Raw genomic sequence first — 21,503 nt, forward strand, 5'->3', positions numbered from 1 at the left:
GGGGGAAATATGCTGACTCTGGAAACTGCTTAGAGAGGGCTGTAAAGCGGTATATAAGTCTAAGTGCTATTGCTTTTGCTACTTGCAAGATTCCGTAGCCTTACAATTAAGTAGAATTAGTTCATTAGTTCAATTTCTTTTCTGGTTTACCTAGGAAGGCTGGCATCAGTCATGCAACTCTGAAAGTTCAAATCTCCCATGTGTTCTTTACAGCATGAGAAGATAAGGAGAGCATCTTCTAAGTCTCTTTCTTTGACTATTATGCATCTGCAGGCTATGCCCTCTCTTATAGGATCATACCTTTGACAACATCTCTTTCCAAACAGCTCCCAAGGCCATTCTCACATTTCATCTCCACACCCCCACTCCATCCCTTGACAAAAAAATATTAAGACTTCCAGCATCAACTAGGACTTCTTAATAGTTTTGGAATAAATACAATCATTTTACTTTTCTCTTTGTTCTTGGTAGGTATCTTGGTCATCCAGTTGGATGAAAAGAAATTGCCCAAGCAAGCAATAAGTAAAGCAATTATAAAACCCTAAAACTTCAGAGAATAGACCATTAACACCAACCATAAAATAATTTAACCACAGCAAATACAATTATTTTCCAAAAGGAGCATCCATTTATAATCCAATCTTATTCCAAAAAGCATTTCTCAAGGGTGTGACTGTCTCCAAGGGGAGAGTTCACAAGTTTTGCCAGACATAACCTCTATTTAAATCAGTTGGATTTAAAAAACAAACATTCTTAAGTGCAATAAATATCCACAGAACATCCACAAAAATAGGCATTTTGAAAAGAACACTTTTCAGAGTGTTCAGACAAATGCATAAATAGCATGGTTTGGAATTATGAGTTGGAGGTGCCCAAGTGCAAAATGGAAACAAGAATTTGTTTTCAGGATTGATGGAAGACCTAGGGATCTCAGAATGATGCAGAAGGCCTATCACTGTGGCCCGGGGGTAAGGGTGGTGAAATCCCCAGGTTGTTAAGAAAGCCAGTCACTGTTTGTGACTTATCTGTCTTTTTTCCCAGGATGATTGTTCTGTGTGAACTCTGCATAAAACAAATTGAGGTTCCTACCTATCTATTTGATGTTCGTATTCTTCTCTCTTTATGAAGGAAAAGGACATTTTGAAGAGTTGCATTAAGTTTGTCAGGCATAATCTTTGTGCATTACTCACTGCCAGAATAGTAGCAATAGCAATTGCACTTAGACTTAAATACCGTTTCACAGTGCTTATACAGCCCTCTCTAAGCAGTTTACAGAGTCAGCATATTGCCCCCAACAATTTGGGTCCTCATTTTACCCACCTCAGAAGGATGGAAGGCTGAGTCAACCTTGAAGACAGAAGTATTGCTGTTGCCCTGGCTCTTTGATAAAGGATCTAGAAGCGCTAGATAGTGAGGACAAGACTCTAGGCCCATTTTCTATTCAGTGGGTTGGATTTGTACCATGCACCAAACTTTAAATTAGCCAATCCCATTTTAGCCTATTATATTATGTGAACCTAGCCTGTGTAGATTTATGGTTACATTTGCTATGCAAACACAAAGCTGAGTTAACAATTTAACTCATGTTAACACATGTCACACATACAAAAGGGCAAGGCCAGGATCCTTCTGCCCCCAGATTCTTATCCACAATACACTGCAGGAGATGCTAAGATCCATCTTCATTTTATTCAGGGGAAAGTTAATACAGATTAGATCTTTTTTTCCTCCAACAATTTTGATGTGCAAAAATAAAAAAGAGAAGCATAAAACAGAAATATAACAGTTGTTAAATCATCTTTCCCTGAAATCATGATATTTTTAATGCCTCCTTCTTTCCATGTTGAGTATAATATATTTTAGTAACTATCTATATACACAGTCATTATGGACTTATTATTTTATGAAAAAACATGAAATGCTTTCTAGAGGAGCTTTTGAGAGACTGAGGATTGCTGGCGTATATCTAGCATCAAAAGATTTTTTAAACTGTCAACTTTTAAATTGTCACTCTGCATTTTTTGGCAACTGATAATTTTTCAAATAACTAAAATGCATCATATGATCCTATAAATTGATCAAAAGTATATACTACATATATACTAAGAAAATAGGAAATACATATATACTTGTATATATGAAGACGTGGCTTTTTCATCAAATGGACTGACCCGTTGAGGGGGTTTTTACATTGTAATAATTTTAATTAATTTTAATTGGATTTTAATTTATATTTAATTCATATTGTTGAATTTTTATCTTGTAAGCCACCTTGAGTCCTTCGGGAGAAGGGCGGCATATAAATTGCAATAAAATAAAATAAATAAAGTAAATAAATACATAGTCTGCCAAGATTCTCCAATGAAAAGGAATGATCCTTTTGTTGTTTTCAAATTTTGTTTTCTTCTGAGGAAGCTTCAATTCCTGATTAGAGAAAAAGGTTTTCAAGACTTGACTTTATACTATAAGGCATTTCTTCCTTCTCAAACTGATTATCTACTGACATTCCTAGATACTGACTGATATTATTTTCCAGCTACTTTGGAAACTACAGAATCTCCCTTCCTTCTGTATTAACTATTGGAGGGGGTTCAACATGAAACAGCATACTTGCTCTGATTTGTTCCTATTGATCATGCTAAACAGACATTTTGGCGGCAATCCAAATTTCTAGATATGCTTGTATTGTTAGGTAATTTTTGGCTGTGTTCGAGCATATCATGATCTGTGAGACAGAGATCAAATTGGCATTGTATCCACCTGCTCTTCATTTTCATTTATGCAAAAGGCAGAGGGATCCTCAATAACATTTGTTATTGAGTTATAAGATAAAATAAGACACAAAATACAACAGTAAATAGGAAAACCGTGGGGAGGAACCGGGGGGGGGGGGAAAGAAAAGTGAGGAAGGATTAGGAAAAAGAAAAAGCAGCATTGCCTTCCGATTCTCTCTTTTGCAGTAAAATAAGGCATTAACATTGAATCACAACTTTTTGTTTTTTCATAATAATATAAACTAGCCATTTCTGTAAGGATTTGTCAGTCTAATCGGTAAAACCCAAAATCAAAGTTTCATTCTTTTCCACTTCAAGCACAAAGTTCAGAAACGGTCTCCATGTGGAAACAAAAATACTTATATTCCTTTCTTTAATCAAAATGGTCAATTTTGCCATTTCAGCCAACTCCATCAGTTTATGTCATGTGTTCAGGATGGGTCATGTGCAGTGGTGGGATTCAGCCAGTTCGCACCACTTTGGGAGAACCCGTTGTTAACTTTCTGAGCAGTTTGGCAAACTGGTTGTTGGAAGAAATCATTAGGGCAGAGAACCGGTTGTTAAATTACTTGAATCCCACTACTGGTCATGTGGTCCAACAATGGAAGTTCAACATAACCAAAACACCCACTAGGTTTTCACCCAATGGTACAAAAATAACGTTACATGATGCCCATGTCTTTTTGTTCTATTTATTTAAAAAAAAAACACTGAAGATGGAAAGGAAATAATTTAGATTATTTCATGAGGTAGGTCTAAATCAGGAGTGTCAAACTGACAGCCCACGGGCAGGATGTGTCACGTGCAGGCCATGCCCACCCTGGCTCCACAAAGGCAAAAAAACATCACAATATGTCATGTGACGCAATCAGATTTGACACCTGGTCTAAATGATCTCCTACCTTCTGCATGGCCCTGTCTAGCCCCAGATATAGCCCATCTGCCATGTCCATGGAAGGTCCATGGACTTTAGTGAATGTAAACCAAGGTACCCTATGTTTTTTAGGATGCTGAACAATTTGTTTGTTTCTTTATCCAATTTATATAGCTGCTCATCTCACAGACAAGTTGCTCTGGGTGGTGTACAACAAAACAATTGCTTTTAGGAGAAGATTTATCTATCAATGTTGACCATCATGTCTGTTTCTACTTGGTAATGGGAAAGACATTAATTCAGATGATTACATGAGGAAAGTTATTATTTTTAGCATCCAGGGCAACAGTGGATAACACAATGATGTCACACAAAAGAGTAGAGCCAAACTTTCTGGTGTGTTTGGGGAATTGTTTTTTTTTTCTTTTTCTTTAGGAAAGCATGGGATGTTTTGTTTTTTTATTCTTTGTAAATGTGTTCTCGCTTTCTAAGTACCCACACAATTATTTTTTTTTTCAAGGAAATTCCATCTCTGCTTTGGCAATGGAGGCCTAATGTGACTTTGGGCCACTTGGTCTTTTTCAACCATCCCCACCCTAGAATAGTTGTTGTGGGAAGAACAGAAATTAGGAGTATGCATTCCTTAGCTACTGAAAGAAAGACAGGACAGACATCAAATTAGTAATAAGCAAATTTCCTCGCGAATTTCAGCATCATCTTTTCAGAGAGCTCTGGGGACTGCAAACCCCATAGACTTCATGAGTCTCACAGGCTCCACCCCTCCCTCTGCTTACCAAGTCATCTCACATTTTTTTTGAGCATGTTTTCCAATCTTGGCAACTTGAAGACAGCTAAGGAATTCTGGGACTTGAAGTCCACCCTTCTTCATGTTGCAGAGATTGGGAAATAATAATAATAACTTTATTGTCATTGTACGTGTATACACAGTACACCCATACAAAGAAATTCTCTTAACACCCAAAGACCAGGTCCAACACACATAAGAATCTCCAAACACGCTCCCACCCACCACAATTCCCCATTCCTAAACCACCCAAACATCCACACAACAGACCAAGTAATACTGTCCAACAGCTCACTGATGTTGCTTTTGAGATTCTAATCCCTCATCCAGAACTTCAGTACAGGTAATTTAAGTTTTAAAAATAAAAATAAAAAAAAAATGGATAAGCCTTTAAATCCCAGTATAAACTCTCTCTCTCTTTTTTTCCTAACAAGGGTGTTGTTTAAATTAGTATGATGATTACTTGCATTTGGATGATTTTTTTTTTAAATGGCTGGATGTGTAACTGAGAGATTTCCTAGCTTTTTCGCATATGGTTATATTTTATATGATGTTGCTAGCTGCTTTGATCCATGTGACAAAAACCCAGGCAGAAATATTAAAACAAACAAATACATTTGGCTTGGCAGCTGTAGGGCAGATGAAGAAAGAAATTCCTTTTGTCCTCTCTTGCTTTGCTGATTGTGCCATCCTAAGCCTTTCAGTGCTTCAATTCAGGAAGCAGGCAGCTTCATAGTAATTCTAATTCACAGACTGATGCTTTTAGGAACACACTATGTCCATGGAAGAACCTAACCCAGGATCCCATTAGATCCCATTAAATCTTTGCCGATACAAGTACAGTGTGCTGGGACCAGAAATGTAGGAATTTTCAGGCAGTGTAATCCAGAGTTTCAGGCAGTGTAGTCCAGATTCATATGGGCTAGAGAAAATGAGAAAAGGAAAGCTATAATCTCAACAAAGTTAGGAGGCTTTAAGTTGGAGTGAGCCACAAGGCTGGGAGCACTTCATCAACCCAAGTAATGTTATGTGCTTGCAGCAGAGGTAGCCACAAACATGAGCAGAATGTAGAACTGCTGATTGTTTAGTACAGATGGAGAGTTATTTCTAAAGGTACATTGATGAAGGTAAAAATAAGATATGCGAATATATATATATATATATATATATATATATATATATATATATTTGATTGATTATATATGTATGTATGTATGTACTGGTATCTATCAATCAATTGGCAACTGTCTCATAGTTACGATGGTTGCAGCATGCTGAGGTCATACAATCCTCTTTTGCGACCTTCTGACCAGCAAAGTCAATGGGGAAGTATGAATCAATCAATCAATCAATCAATCATCAATCAATATAACATCATTTCTTGGATTTAACGATAAAGTTCTGCTTTCTGGTGAGCCAAAGAACTGATTCAGGGAAAGAAAATCAGCAGAGAGCAAACAAAAGTTATAATGCCACTGCCCCCCAAGACAGGGTGGAGCACAATCTGTACTTGGTAACATGATCATCCTAACAGCATTAAGACAGGGTACTATTCCCTTGGCCATAGGAATAGATTTGAAGAGCAGGAGCTGCCAACCAGCTCATGGTATTGATCCAAGTGCTGCACTTATCTGTTGCTTGCTCCTTCTGTGGGCATCTGTGGAGCCCTGGGAAAATAAACCATTGGGATAGATGCAAATTGCTTTCCATTGTCGACTGTAGCTCAGAACTGAAACACTAAGGCTGAAAATGATAATATTAAATATGATGGGAGGGAAAGATTTCATGGGGCTGTAGCAAGAGGATGAACAATACAGTATGTACATTAGATATCCATGTGGGAATATGTATTTCATCCAGGGTTCATCTAAGCTTGCTTTGGCCTCTCTCATTTCAAGAGAAATGGCCTTGAAAGTAATAATCAAGAAATAACATCTAAAGAGTGGAGCTGGACTAAAAACTTTCAAATAATTAAAACCTACCAACTGTTCCAGTGTTTCACTTACGAGATGAGAAAAATTGCATTTTTGAGTGAGCTTGAAGAAGAAAAATTAAGGTAAAATACAGGTGATCAGTTTGAACAGATTTTTTTTTCACTTCTAAGGGAAATATTTTAAGATCATTGGAACTCCCTATCATTTTGATTTTGGCAAGCTCTGCATGAGAGCCACTATTTCCTTAAAGCTACTGATTGGAACTTGATGCTGAACAAATCTCAATTAAAGTATGGCAAGAGATGTTTTCCATCCAATGCTTCCAGATTTTAGAATGTCTTTACATGTCAGTATCACATTTGCTATACTCCCACGGGGCTGTTTTCCCCATGCAAGACTTTGAATAATTATTCAGTGGCTTCCACTATTATAGTTTTCAAGCTTCCTTTCTTGGAACCCTGGGAACCCTAGATATAGGCCAATAGGCAGTGGTGGGATTCAGCCAGTTCGCACCATTTCGGGAGAACCGGTTGTTAACTTTCTGAGTAGTTTGGTGAACTAGTTGTTGGAAGAAATTATTAGGGCAGAGAACCGGTTGTTAAATTATTTGAATCCCACCACTGCCAATAGGGGATGGGGATGAAGCTTCAATAAAAAGAACAGCAGTAAAAAGAACTATTCTGCCCACCAGAAGTAATTTTACATTGCAACATTTACACCCTGCAGAAAGATGAAGTCTTATATCGTATGAACTGGAGGGACACATTTCTCAGAATCTTCTATTTCCTAACAGATGTCGTGGAATGCATTTTTTGACAGTTGAATTTTCTGCAAGGCCACATCGGTACGATCAAATACAAACTACCATTGCATGCCCAATTTGGACAGTTCAAATAACATCTGGCTGGAATGAAATATCATTGTATTTCTAATAAAAACCTTTAACAATTGGATGATATCGGCCAACTTTCCCAATATTCAGAAAGCACTTGAGGAATATTTTCCAAATATTCAGAAGGCACTTGAGGAATATTTGCAAAGGAAAAGTAGAAAGGTTTTGTTTTGTTTTGGTTTTTTTGCTAGCAACTGTGCAGGAGACAGGATCAGTGCCTTAAAATAACCCTGGAGTGCTTTCCCTTCCCAGTCAAGTAACTATGATCATGCAGTTCCAAAATGATTAAGAACAGCACCTGAATGACCTTGACAAATTTTGAAATGTTGAGCAGGCTGGATCTGGTTAGTATTTGAATGAAAGGACCTCTGGGACAGAAACAGCCTGTAAGAAGGCAGTGATGCTCCACTTACACAACATTGTCAAGAAAAGGACATGAATGTGTCCGTGAAGTCATCAGAAGTACAGCTCAACTAAATGCAATCTGTTAACAGCTTGACATATGCTCTTACAGGCAAATTTGAGCCCTGCTACCCTATTGGAGAAATAAGCTCTCCATGTGCTGTGATTAATTTGAGTTAACTAGAGAATGTGCAGAGACCCAAGGGGTTAATCACTGTCTGCTATTATGGGAACTAGGTAGTGCATACTAAATGTTCAAAATTTGCAAAAGAGATCATACACATTTGCTGGATAAAATACAATCCATATACATGCTATGACATCAGCAAAGTATTTATCTAATAGATAACCTTGATCTCCAATGTGCCCAACTGGTGTTGCTTCTCCAGATCTTTTGCTGACATTTACAGACTTTCATCTCTTATAGGCAAAATGACAAGAATGAATCTGAAGGCTTCTGCTTAGAGATCTTTAATTTACCAGATTTTAAATGTAAAGCTATGTGGACATTACCTTCTTAAATATATACGCAAACAGAAGCACATGTTGAACAGTACTCATAGTTGACACAGTCCCCTTGAAATCAGCAAAATCGTATCTGTATGAGTGGTTCTTTATCTGCTTTGTAAACAGTTTAGATTCAAGAGGATCTACTTTAAGAGGGAAATAAAATCTCAGTTAACTTTCTTTTAAAGTTACAGGACAGTGCAGCTAGTGCTTCTCCCTTGATCACCTTTTTCTTTCGGCATTAAACATAAACGTTGCAGATGCAATCCACGTAGAGATTTATAGCATTACACCCCCAGAATAGAGAATATAAACTGTCCCAAATTAAGTTGTTATAGTTTCTTCTCGCGCAGCGCCGATTTTCCTCTGCGACTAGAATTAACAGAGCAAAAGCAGATTTGGTTCTAATGATCCAGAATAGATTGCAGAAGATTTCTGACGGCTTGGATATCTGGCTACCGGTGGCAACCATGTTTCTCCTCCCACATTAAATAATATAATTGAAAATTAATAAAACTTGGAGAAATAAGAAGGGGTTCTTATTTCTCCAGGTTTTATGGAGCATCTGTGAGCTCCGTTCAATTCACCCACTTAAAATTAAGAGGGTGCCATTTTGCGCCATTAAAAACAAATACACGTTGCCGATCCTATAAGTCTGAAGTGCATCTATCCGGCTAGTTTTTTAAAGGGCTTATAAAAACGGAATCCTAATAGGGTTTACTCGGAAGGAGAAGAAAGCAGTTCTGACAGCAGTTTCCTGCCGATTTCTGGATTTACTTTGATTTATCCGACGAAATTTAAAAGCTTGTTGAGAGGGGTGACTACACGGGCCAAAAGCAGGGGACCCCGCTTTGATAGCCCTTTTTCGCTCTTTCTCTTTAAGGAAACACAAAGAAAAAGAAAGTTGCTTTGATAGCCCTTTTTCGCTCTTTCTCTTTAAGGAAACACAAAGAAAAAGAAAGTTTTGTGTGTCGGGGCGGAGGGATAAGATCCCACGACAAGTAACCGGCAACAAAAAAAGGCGCGAGAGATTCTGGTTTTGGCAAGCGAGATCCCGAAGTGAAGTGGCGTGACGGGGGCTCAGACTCCAAGTGGCAGGATGCGAATGCGCCCCGCGGGACGTTTTTGCGGCGTGTGGGAGGGTGCGCGACAGTTCCTACGGGACGCGATTGAGTTTGCGGCAAAGAAAGGGACTCTGGCAAAGAATTTCGCAAATCAATTCATTGTGGAGTGGGTTGATTTTAATGTTTTTCTTCCCGCGTTTTTGCAAGCAAGCAAGAACAGGGCGTAGAGTGTTCAGCCCCTCTCATTACTATCTTTCAACTCGACCGTTTCGCCTAGGGAAAACAGAAGGACGATCCCCTGGTCAGAAAATCGATTTTTTCCGAGGGGAAATACTTTTCTGGCGGGAAGAGCCCTCCCCGCAGCAGTCGCGCAATTCTGAGCTTGCTACAGTAGAAAAAAGGAACAAATTCGGCATAGGACTGAAAAAAGACCCATTTTTAGAGTAATCACATAGCCCTCTGTTATTGCTAAAGAGGATGGAGAGCACACTATTATTATTCTCTTTTCAAACCAATGTGAAGTCCCAGCTGCCAGTTCTTTAACTATTATGGTTCGTATTATTACTTCTGAAATCTCTTTCAGACAAAGACCTATTCCATGTCAGAAAGCCACTTTCTGCATGGAGATTGGACATCGCGTGGATTGGGAAAGAAGGAGAGCGCTATTATTTTTTTTTCAAAATCAAAAGCATTGCAAGATCCATGTGGCAACAACTCCGAAGTACCGAGCTGAGGTTGTGTTTCCTTTAACCAACAAAACAACCCGGCGTTTTAAACAAGTTCACACCTCTAAGAGGTATATATGTACGTCGAGGGGGTTGCCCATCTGTGCTTTCCGACTTCTTTCGGATGGCGAATTAAAAATAAAGTATATTCATCTCCGGATCAGGAAAAACGGGTTCAGATCACCCGTCTGCAGGAAGGAAGGACAGGTTGCCTCGCTGCCGCTGCAAAAGAAATCTGGCCTTGTGGGTGACAGCTGCGCGACTTGAATCGCTTTCATTAATTAAAGGCTTTGTGTTTCGTTGGGATTATTATTATTATCGCCACCGTTGCTGTTATTCTGAGCCGTCTTTACACATTCGGATGAGCCTGTCTTGGAGGGCGCGTGCAGATCGGATTTCCCACGCGGGGAACAACCCCCCACCCGGCTCTCCGGAGCCTCGGGGACACTCGTGTCCACCCACCCGGGCGCCCCAATGACTGTCCCCCACCTCCCCACTCCCTTTCTCTTGCGATTCTTTCCGGCCTCGGAACTTCGATGCGGTTCTGGATCGCGGAACCCGAAGCGCCCGATCCTCAACTGCCGCGTAAAACTTTTTTCCCCCCCTTTCTTTTCTTCGCTTCGCTCTCCTACTAGGAAGAAGTAGAACCGCCCGAAAGGCGGCTCCCTTTCCCAGCACGTGGGCCGAGGCTCCTGCTCGATCTGATCCCGGCCGGCCCCGCATTGCTGCCCTCCCTGCCCGCGCGATCCCCTGCCCAACCTCCCGCCTGTCGTTAGTCTCCTGCAGGCTGGCGGAGCGCACCGCGCAACTTTCTCCGGGGTTTTTTTGTTTTTTGTTTTTCCTCCCCGGCGAAAAGAGGGCGGAGCATGCTAATGAGGGGGGCGTATCCCTGCGGCCAGCGGCGGCAGCGGCGGCGGCTCGGCTTTCCTCTCCGGCGATTGGTGGGCGTGGAGCGGCCGAGGAAGTTATGACGCTATGCAAATGAGGGCAGGGGCGGGCTCCGGCCCGCAGGGCGCCGCCCCTCCCATCAGCCCAGTGGGGCTGGTGCGCTCGTGTGTTTTAGCTGAGGGGAGAAGTCGAAGTAGATTCCATTGAGAAAGCCTGCGAAGCGCTCGGATTGAAGCGGGGAGGAGGGAGCCGGGAGGGAGGGAGGAAGCCAAGAGGATCTCAATCCACCCGGGGGGGGGGGTGAGCTTACCTTTCCCGGCGTAGGAGCGCCGCGTGTCTTCCTCTGCCCGTCTCTCTCTCTCTCTCTCTCTCTCTTTTTCGGGCTCCCCAGCAGCCAAGCGAAGCTTCCTGCGCTGTTGGAGGAAGGCAGGAGAGGGAGGCGAAGAAGCCACAGAGAGAGAGAGAGAGAGAGAGAAAGGACGAGCGCCAGTCTTTGGCCGGAGGGAAAGCCCCGCAAGAGAAGGAGACTCGCCGAGGACGGATCGCAAAGTTGCTGTTTTCTTGTCACTGGAAAATGACACTTGGTGTAGCCAAGGGCGCCACCGCCGCCGCCGCCGCTACAGCCGCCGCCGCCGCAGCAGCAGCAGCGCCGGTTGAACCTATTGTTTCTTAAACTGCCTTCTTTCTTCGGCGATCCGAAAGAGGGGGGGACTTCAGCACGGAAGGGACGCCGCCGGCAACGTCCTGCCACTTCTTGCGCGATCCCGGCCAGCCAGCCAAGAAGAAAAACCATATTCTGATTTTGTTAAAGAAAAAGAGGAGGAGGAGGAGGAGGAAGAGGAGGAGGAGGAGGAAGAGGCCAGCCGGTGTCTCGCGCCCACCCTCCAAAGAACAAGCTCGTCAGGCGCCCGCTTGGAGCATCCGCAAGCCGGCCCCGGGGGGAGATTTTTGTAACCCTTTGGATTCCCCCCCCTTCTCTCTCTCTCTCTCTCTCTCTCTCCCCCCAATCCCTTCAATGTCTGTGTTTGATTTTCTCTGATTTGCTTTGATTCAGCAGCGGTTCCAGAGAAAGAAAGAAAGCAAAGAAAGAAAGAAAGAGAAAAAAGCAAGAGGGGGGGAGTGAAACGAAAACCCCGACCCGCTCCGCGCTTTTTCTTCTTGTCAACATACTGCGTTGTGGCTGGGGTTTTTTTTTTTCTTTTGCATTTTTGTTTTTCCTTGCTTTTCCTACTTTTTTTTTTCTTCAAGAAGAAAGGAAGGTTTTGGTTGGCCTTAATTCATGTTTGGGATTCAGGAAAGCATTCAGAGGAGTGGGAGCAGCATGAAGGAAGAGCCCCTGGGCGCCGGCATGAACGCGGTCAGGACATGGATGCAGGGAGCCGGCGTCCTGGATGCAAACACCGCGGCGCAGAGGTAGGTAGAGCTCGCGGCAGCATCCCTCCCTTCTCCTTCCTTCCCTGACTCGAAAATCCAGCGGTCCAGTCAGCCTCAGGTCTGTAGCTAGTGGGCAGTGCCTCCCGGCGATACCTTGACCCCAAATGACTTTTTAATCTTTTTAATCGAATAGCCGCTAAAACAGTTTTCTTTCTTTCTTTCTTTCTTTCTTTCTTTCTTTCTTTCTTTCTTTCTTTCTTTCTTTCTTTCTTTCTTTCTTTCTTTCTTTCTTTCTTTCTTTCTTTCTTTCTTTCTTTCTCTCTGTCACTCTCTCACTCTTTCTTTCCTCTCTCTCTTTCTCTCTTTCTCCCTCGTTCTTTCCCATCTCAAAGACCATGGAGCTTTACATTCAGGAATCGCCCCCAAATACGTTGACGCTTCCGATACTCACATTAAAAAGCAAAATTAGACTGTACATTTACTCCTTGCTGTTCCCCATCTCTCTGTCTCTCTCTCTCTTTCTTCTCCGAAAGCCTCCCTTCTTTTTAAGTTGCGTCCTACAAATGTCGCTGGCAATGTGTCCTGTCACTTTCACAACAACTTCGCTTGTTTGTGGATGGTCTATATATTTTTCTTCGTCAACAAGAATCCGACCCTTCCTTCCAGCGATTCCTTTCGAGAAAGGTACGCCCGGGACCTTTTCAACTTTCCAGCTACTTCTCCCGGGAACTAAGTTCGACTGTCCTTCTCACGGTGCTTACTCCCAATTTCCCGTTTTCTGGGGTTCCCAAAGGTGCTTTTTCTGGAGTTGAAGCCAGGGCCTCAGTTTAAACCGGGCGGCTGGGAACCTTGACAGGTCGCGAAGACATCTGTCCTGCTCGGCTGGATCCCTTCTTCCCCGTCTCCTCTGCTTGGGAAGGGAAAGTGATGCGGGGACAAAGCCAATGTAAAATTATGGAAAAGTTTTGTAGGGATGTTTCCAGCCTGAGCGAGAGCGGGGCTGGAATCCGAGAGAGTCTTCCAGCGAACGAGAGTAGCGCTTCGGGCATCAGGCGGAGTTAATGACAGCTGAGGCCGCACTGACCCGACCTGCGAAAGCGTGGCTTTGGGTAGGCAGCGGGAGCATCCCCCGGGGCACTTCGAGCAGCCGGCAATTTTGGCTCGCTAATTCAGGCTGCAGTGAACGGGTCGGGGGGAAAAAAAATCTAAAGAGAAGAGAGCCAAAGGCCTCTTCCTCCCGGGTTGATTTTTCCAGGGACAATTTTCGCGGTTTGGAAAGGCAGCGGTTACTTCGTGGTTGCCGAGGCCGGGGGTTCCTGCGGAGCAGCCACTGGGCTGAATGGCTCCGTTTCTCCCCCGTGGTGGAAGAATCACCTGCTTCATTTCTTCCTTAGAACTTGGGGAGCAGGCGGCATGAAATTGCCCCGAGCTTGGGGACCTGACTAGGACCCTAATTATTGGACCGAGCAACTCGCTTGATGCTAAGGAAAGGCCTGGACTCGGCTGGGCTTTGCTTAATGGGAAGTTTCTTGGTTTAGGGGAGCAGGGCTGGGACTAAGCGCGCCTAACTCGGTCTCTTTGGCCGCAGCGGGGTAGGCCTGGCCCGGGCTCATTTCGAGAAGCAGCCGCCTTCCAACTTGCGGAAATCGAACTTCTTCCACTTCGTGCTGGCTTTGTACGACCGGCAGGGGCAGCCCGTGGAGATCGAGCGCACCGCCTTCGTGGGCTTCGTGGAGAAGGAGAAAGTAAGTGTACGTGTGAACGGGCGCTCTGCGCGCGCGTGTCATCAAATAAAAGATTGCCCTGTACTCCAGAGCTCTCTTGTTTCTGCCCGGGACCATCCTAGAGAAGAGACCCCGGCCTCTGCGGGACCCTTTCTAATTCACGCTTGGCCGACTCCCGCCCAGCAATCTACCAACTTTTGTCCTTTTTTTTCCTCAGGCTAGGTGTCTATTAAATGTTTCCCTCCCGGCGCTTTTCCAATCTGCTCTTTATCCATACCCAGAACAGATTGGGTTGAACTCTACCCCCTTTGAGTAATGTCCCGATTTGGACATTGGGTTGGAGGATGGGGGGAGGCAGTAAAGAAATAAGTAGAAACTCGCGACGAAATCGGGATTTCGGGCTCTTTAGGAGCGCCTTGCTGCTCTGGTTGTTGGTCCTGCTTCTAACACTTGTGTGTCCTTTCGCTTCAGGAAGCCAACAGCGAAAAGACCAACAATGGGATCCATTACCGTCTGCAGCTCCTCTACAGCAACGGTGAGCCTTGTTCTGCCTGTGCTTGACAGCTCCGGGCGGGCTTTAAATCTCCAGGGAATTCCTTGGTTCAGTACGTCTGTTTTCCCCTGGAAGGGAACGGAAAGGGGAGGGGAGGCTTGCCCACACTGGGTTCAGGCTCGGGGTGCATTAGCCAAGGGACAGCAAAATATCTCCCGCGGTTGTCTTTAAGAAACAGAAACAGCAGCAGCAACAGGACCGAATAGCCTTTTAAAAACCAGAGTAGAATTTCTCGGACAAGCAGCCCCTTCCTCTCAAATGTCTCTCCAAAGGTTGCCGCCCAACCTTAAGCATACACACACACACACACCCCCAAAAAAGGAAAAAGAAGCAGGGAGTACAACTCCTATATAGACCCGTAATGATTTCAAGATTTATCAGACCCAATATTTTGCTTCGGTGGAAATCCAAATTAAAGAAGAATGTCCCCTTCACCTGAATAACAATTTTTCTTTCTTGTCCTCCTCCCGTCCCCCAAATTGGGAAGAAAAGCAGGGCCAAACCTTTGCCCAATCGATTAGGGTGCATTAAGTGTGGTCTGGGCAAAGGGATCACCTCGTTTCCGTTCCAATTAAATGAGAGATCCTGGGACGAGGTGGGGCAGGGGGCAGAGGACGACAGAAAGCAAACCCAGGACAGATCTGTTTTGAGCATTTATTGACTCTAAATAAATATATTTGCGATTAGCTTTGAGATGATGGAGAGGATACCAGTTAATTATTACGGGTTTCCAACTTTCAAGACCTTCTCCCGTACTTCAGGACCGCAAAGTAACTGGCAAGTTCAGGGGAAAAAAAGAAAAAAGGAAAGAGCTTTCTCAGTTTTTGACTCAGTTTTTGACTTTCGTTCTTTCGCTTAATTGTCCTATTTTTCCTCCCCCCCCCCCCCCGTCTTCTCAAATACGGCTTCCAGGGATAAGAACCGAACAGGATTTTTACGTCCGTTTAATCGACTCCATGACAAAACAAGTAAGTCTTGCTTTCGTTCGTTTTCTTGTGAAATGATCGAAGTGGAAGAAAGCCGGGGTGATCGTAGAGATGTGGGGCGGGCGTGGGGGGGGGGGAAGCGGTTTTGGAGGCGGAGGCGTTAAAGAGCTGTGCATTCGAAATGGAAAGGCCGGGTTGGAAGGAGCTTGAGAAATGGTGGAAGCCGCAAAGCGGTCGGTTTTGTTAAGTGGCTGCGAATCTGGATTACGCCGGGATCTCTACCGGCAGCGGCCGGGGTAGTCAGGATGAGAAGGAAAGCGAAGAACAAAACGCGGGTGATCGCTCCCTTTTATGTGTCCATCCCGGCCTTCTTCCTGTTGGAAAATCCAACGTGCTGACAAATTCAGATTAGCGCGGGCGGGCGCGCTCGCTCCCGAAGTCTGAGGGAAGTTCGATCGGATAGTTAAGTTTCCTTCTCCTCCCGTCCTTTAGTTCCCGTCCTTATTCGGTTCTTGCCAGGTTTGGCAGGATTTGTTTTCGAAGGTATTCTTGCCAAATAGTTCTGCGCAGGACTCCAGTCTTAAACACCGTTGCTAAAAAAAAAACAAAAAAAAAAAAAACCACAACAACCCTCAGGGTCAGAATAGGACCAACAAACCCCCATTCCCTCTCGCTTGCAGAGAGAAAAAGAAGCGGCGAGAGTTTTCAGAAACCGCCCCGTCTCTTCTGTCGGGGCGAAAGACCCCCCCCCCGCCCAGTTTCCTTCCCAGTTCCATCCAGAGGTTTCCCAGCCCCTCCAAATTCCCAAGCCTCCTGCAAATCTCGGACGGTGGATGCCAAAAAAAAAAAAAAAAAAAAGTCCAGCGAGACGAGTCGAGCGGAGAATGAATAACGAAGCTTTCCTCCTAGCGGATCGTTGTTCAAATAGACTCTTTTAAAAAAAAAAAGTGTGCATTTGCCTTGATTTATCGCCTTGAGCGACTCTCTCAGTTGAGGCGGTAGCCCTGGCTGAATTGGACCTTGGCGTAAGCTTTAGGGAAGCGCCTCCTGTGCTCGGTTTTAGATTGGCCAGGAGCCAGGGCGGGGTGAACCAACCGCGGTCTTAAAGGTACAGGATCACCGTGGCTCTCGCCAAGCTCCTACAGTGGGCGAGGGCCAAGCAGCAGCTGAGATCCGATTGCACTGGGAGGATTTACTTTTAGGCAAACGGTATTAATTTTGCCTGCCTACCTCCTCTCCCCCCCGCCTCCTCTCCCCTCCTCCCAAGGTTTAATTAGACCCGGTAGCTGTTTATAAAAATAAATAAATAAATAACGGCTTCTGAAGGCTCTCAGATCACAGATAGTTCTCTCTCTTTTCTCCTCTTCTCCCTCCCCAATTTTAATTATATGGGCGAAAAGAAATAGAAAAGCAACCCAGGAAAAGCAACCGACGCCCCGCCCCTGCGTAGCGATTCTGTAGCCACCTAATGGATCAAGTAGATAATTATATAAATAAAGACGTACGGTATTTATGTACTCCTTTGTAATTCCTGTGTTAGTGTTTTAGGGGAAGATCTTAAATCTCGGTAGATTTGCACTGGAATGGTGTCGTGGATGATAAACACTTATTTTAGAAACTTGGTGCTCCAGAGTAATTTTGTGATTGGAAAAGCTCTGCCTTTGATACAGCCTAATTTCCATTATGGCATTTTATTACATGTTCACTCTCAGTGCCCTACCATTGTGGTTTCAAGTAAAAAACAAACAAACCTGCATCCCTCTAGACATACAGTAAAATATTGAGCTAAAGGAGATCATTTTATTCCTCTGAATCAAAACGTTGTACAGTGCCTCTTTTTTGAAATTAAGAGCATGTCATATTTTTATAAGATAACGTGATAATTTTTAATTTCTTGAGATCAAATTTGCTTAACCTCAGGTTAATATTCTGAAAGTTACTAAATAATAGTTAATATTCTGAAAGTTACTAAATAAGCCATGCAGTTTTATCTGATTCAGGGTTTTTTTTGTTTTGTTTTTTTAAAAAAACAAATGGAGGGATGTTTAGTTTTTTCTTTTGCTTACTATGTTCACACACATGGTCGTAAACCAGCTTTTGGGTGTTTCAGATTCTGCCTTCTAAACTTTCGTTTGCTTTTGGTAGCTTTCTGACACCAAACCAGAAAGGTCAAACTGTTGAGTTTGTTTTAGAACACTGTTCTTTGATGCTCACGAAACATCTTTTCCTGCTATTCATGGCTGCCTTACAATAGAAGAGAAAAGAAAAGAAAGAAATGGAGTAGTTGCAATCCAATTTATAGTAAAATTAGTGAGACAAATTCTTTTGAACGACAGTCTGTAAGAACTGACAGCAGAACAACTCCAGTCCTTAACCCACAAATCTTCAAAACTGCACCAGTTGACAGTACTTTATAAGTTTATTTAAAAAGGACCTCTCGCTGCTCTGAGCGACTGTTGTGTATGAGTGTAATTGCATAATCCTTTTTAAAAAGGAAATTATTGTAGTCATTCAAATTGTAGTCATTCAAGGGTTAATGCTTTTTCCTTTCAATATTGCATTTCTCTGTAGAGAGTCATGCTTTGGCCTATCATAGTTTAAAAACACCTGTTTACTAGGATTTTGTTTATTACTGGATGATTGTCAATTCACCTGCAGATTCCTTCTGGTAAAGTAAAACAAGAATGGTTACACAGCTTCTGTGCTGTTGTTTCCACAAGATCAAGCCACAGCCCAAGCTCAGTTGGAATTCAGATACAAACTATTATCCACTTAATGGCAACCAGACTTTTACTTTAAAACATTTTACATTTAACCCTAACGTTAGGATTAATTATTGGTTTAGAGGGAAGGAGTGGCAGAACAAAATTGCAGAATAACAGTTTTAGAGAATAAAATCCCGTGCTGATTTAATGCAATTAATGTTTAAAAAAAGATTGAAATTCCCTCTTGAGATGTGGCTGATGAGAATCACAAGCTCGTAGAAACAAATGTTGATTGCTTTTTATTGAATGGATGAGCTTAGTTGGCATTGTCATGTTATATATATTTTGTAAAAAAAACCTAAGTTAATTTCTGGGTATATCAGGGAGCTTTGTGTTATGATATGTTAATGTTTCCAGAAAGCAAAAAGACTTGTTCTTTTTTTAAAAAAAACCTCAAATACTTTGAAGATTTTGAAACTTCTATCCTTGTTAATGAAGCACCTATAAGACAGGTCAAGGAGTCTGCTAAATTGTTCATAATTGTCCAATTGTCAAGTTGTCACTTAGGCTTTAATACAGAATGTGAGGAATTTTGGAGAATCTTAAGTAACTTTCTGCTTGGAGTTAAGTTGTATGCAGCTTGGTCAGATGCTCCTTCAGTTTTTACTGTAATGCAGATTAAATATATATTGTCAAACATCACAAAGGAGGGGTATACTAGTATCTGAATCTTGGCACAAATTGGAATGGAGGGATGGCAGCTAAATGAAATAGGGACAGGAGCCAGCAAGTTTCAGCGGCACCGGCAACAACTTTTTGAGATCACACTCACTGTTTTGTGTGCAGCTTTAATGACTTTCATATATACATTCAGCCAAATTAAAATAGGCAGGGCTATAGAGCAGTGATCGCTAACCTTTTTGCCATTGCATGCCAAAAGCTGGGGGAGTGCAGGGTAGTTGCGCGTGCATGTGCCCACACCCATAATTCTATGTGCCCTGTTCCCTCACGCATGCGTGTGTGACTCTCCCATGCGCCTCCCACTTTTGGCATGTGATGGCACGGTGGGCACAGTAGGCCTGTTTTTTGCCCTGCCCAGGCTCTAGAGGCTTTCTAAAACAGCCTTCTCCACCCCACCGGAGTCCCTCTGGAGGACGGAAACAGCCTGTTTTCTGACTTCCGGTGGGCCCAGAAGGCCCAAAAATCAGCTGGCCAGCACGCACATGCGTGCTGGAGCTGAGCTAGGGCAACACTAGGGCATGCCCACCAATATGGCTCCGTGTGCCACCTGTGGCACAAGTGCCATAGATTCGCCATCACGGCTCTAGAGGCTTCTAAGTATATATGAACAAAGAGGCCTGGCCCATGAAAAAGGGAGGTACTAGTTTTATTTTTAAATTTGTAGTGGTGATGTCAGAAGCCTAGTCCACAAATTAGGCAAGTGAATCATGAAACCAACTGATTTCATAAATTAATGTAATCTTTTTCCATAACTGAATATATTAGTTTATAAAGTATTTTCATCTACTTTATCGTTTATAATTGAGATTCTTATCGTGTTATTTATTCATTTTCTTTGTTCTATCTGCGTGATGCTGTAGTTGTGGTGGTCTGTAAGAAAATCAGGGAAAAATGCCGTGCTTGAGAAGTTGCTATCTAAACAATGAGTTCTGGGGAACCAAAAATATTATGCAAACATTGTCAGTATCTTTGCAACAACCTACTTTTAGGGAAGAGACCTGGAAATAATTCTCTTGGAAAGTCTTGACATTGATGTTATATAGCAGTGTTTTCCAAACTTAGCATTTTTTAAGATGTGTGGACTTCAACTCCCAGAATTCCTCAGCCAATATGCTGGGAGTTGAATCCATACATTTTAAAGTTGCCAAGTTTGAAAAACACCATTATACAGGAAATTGGAATTCAGTTTGGGTTTATCTTGAGAAACAGAGAAGGTTTGTACAGGAAAAAAGTAGAAATATCAATGTAGAAGTAGGCTGGATTGTGAAGTTTACAAAAAATTCAAAAGAAGGCAATGGCAAATCATTTCTGTATTCATTCAGTATAGATTTTCATGGCTGTCATTTCTTGACAGAGATACATTTTGCATTGTTGTCAAGTATGTATCCATGATGTCCTTAGTAGTCAAGTTCAGCTCAGAAGAAAATTTTGACTGGGATTTTAGTAGAATTATTCAGACGCTTTTGTCATTGTGAGAGATCATTCAAGCTTATGGATGTAAACTCTGTCTTTGTAGATATACTCTTTTTCTTGAACCTGGATCAGAGTGAGTGAAATTTTAATAATGGTGTGAATCAAATGACCACTTTATACATCAATAGCTTCCTTGCCAACTTAGCATTGGAATAACATGAAGGCAGAAATCTAGTCAAGATCACTCACTGATTCTTTTGTTTTTCTTCAAAATACTATATCAGCAAGTAGATTTCCCTCCAACACAGCCTAAACACGGACATAAATCCAGCTGATTTCAAAATGTTTTTCTTTCTAACATGTGAGGCATTTAAAGATGCTGTATCATGTCATCTTTGATACTTCAAACCTTCTATGTCATTTACAGCAGGGATGCAGATATACAGTACTGCTCTCTACCTAAATTGATCAAGCTGTTGTGCCTGGGTGTACAGATACTGAATCAGTGAATTGCAAATGGCGCGGTTGTGAGGAAAATAGGAATCCGTGAGGAAAACAGCTCCTCAAGATCTCAGCTGTGGAGCCCAATGCTGTTGTGCAGTGAGGCAAGCTTGCAGTTCAGCCAGAGTGGATTTTTTTTTTTTTTTTGCAGTGACTTGAATCCTTTTGCTTCAAGAGCAGGAAGTGCAGGTGATTTCAATTTCCTTCTCTGAGAAGAATGTGAAGCTTGACATTTACATGCATGCTCAGGTCCTGAGTGTTTGGGAAAATGTAAACTCAACATAGTGGAAAATGTGTTGTTTGGAGTCTGGGGGTGAAAACAAAGCTGAGGATTTTGGAGAGACTGCCTGGGCCAGATGGCCCAATGCATTCCCAGTCTGGCTTCCAACTGCTCCCTCCTGTATAATATACAGCCATTTGTTCTGGGATATTTACGCTAGAGTTGTTTCCCTGCGAATGTTTGAGAAGCATTCAAAATGAACATATTAGTGGAGCTGGGCTGGGAAGGAGGGGGAGGGAAAGGGAGAGATTTATTTAATTCACATGAATTCCTGTTGATGAGCAGGCTGGCATGTTAGAGGAGGAGAATGGAAGCAATAATTAGCACCTTTTGGTTTAGTGCTGCTGAACAAGAATTCTCATATATTTTAGATCCCAATCTGGGCACATTTATTGCTCCCCATATTAAACTCTCATTGCAA

General features: G+C 42.7%; 1 protein-coding gene across 14 annotated transcripts in view; it reads left to right on the forward strand.

Annotated features, from left to right (window-relative positions):
* Positions 1–12,144: 12,144 nt before the first annotated feature.
* EBF1 (EBF transcription factor 1) overlaps positions 12,145–21,503 on the forward strand; it is a 364,337-nt gene continuing 354,978 nt past the window's right edge. For all 14 annotated transcript variants that reach the window (XM_070933822.1, XM_070933827.1, XM_070933830.1 and 11 more), the window contains exons 1-4: positions 12,145–12,278; positions 13,828–13,984; positions 14,435–14,498; positions 15,429–15,484. In XM_070933822.1, coding sequence (XP_070789923.1) covers positions 12,145–12,278; positions 13,828–13,984; positions 14,435–14,498; positions 15,429–15,484 — 411 coding nt within the window. The remainder of the gene's footprint in view (positions 12,279–13,827; positions 13,985–14,434; positions 14,499–15,428; positions 15,485–21,503) is intronic.

This window comes from Pituophis catenifer, unplaced genomic scaffold (assembly GCF_029215685.1).
Source record: "Pituophis catenifer annectens isolate HBS135680 unplaced genomic scaffold, rPitCat1.0.hap2 SCAF_2, whole genome shotgun sequence".
Taxonomy (NCBI): Eukaryota; Metazoa; Chordata; class Lepidosauria; order Squamata; family Colubridae; genus Pituophis; species Pituophis catenifer.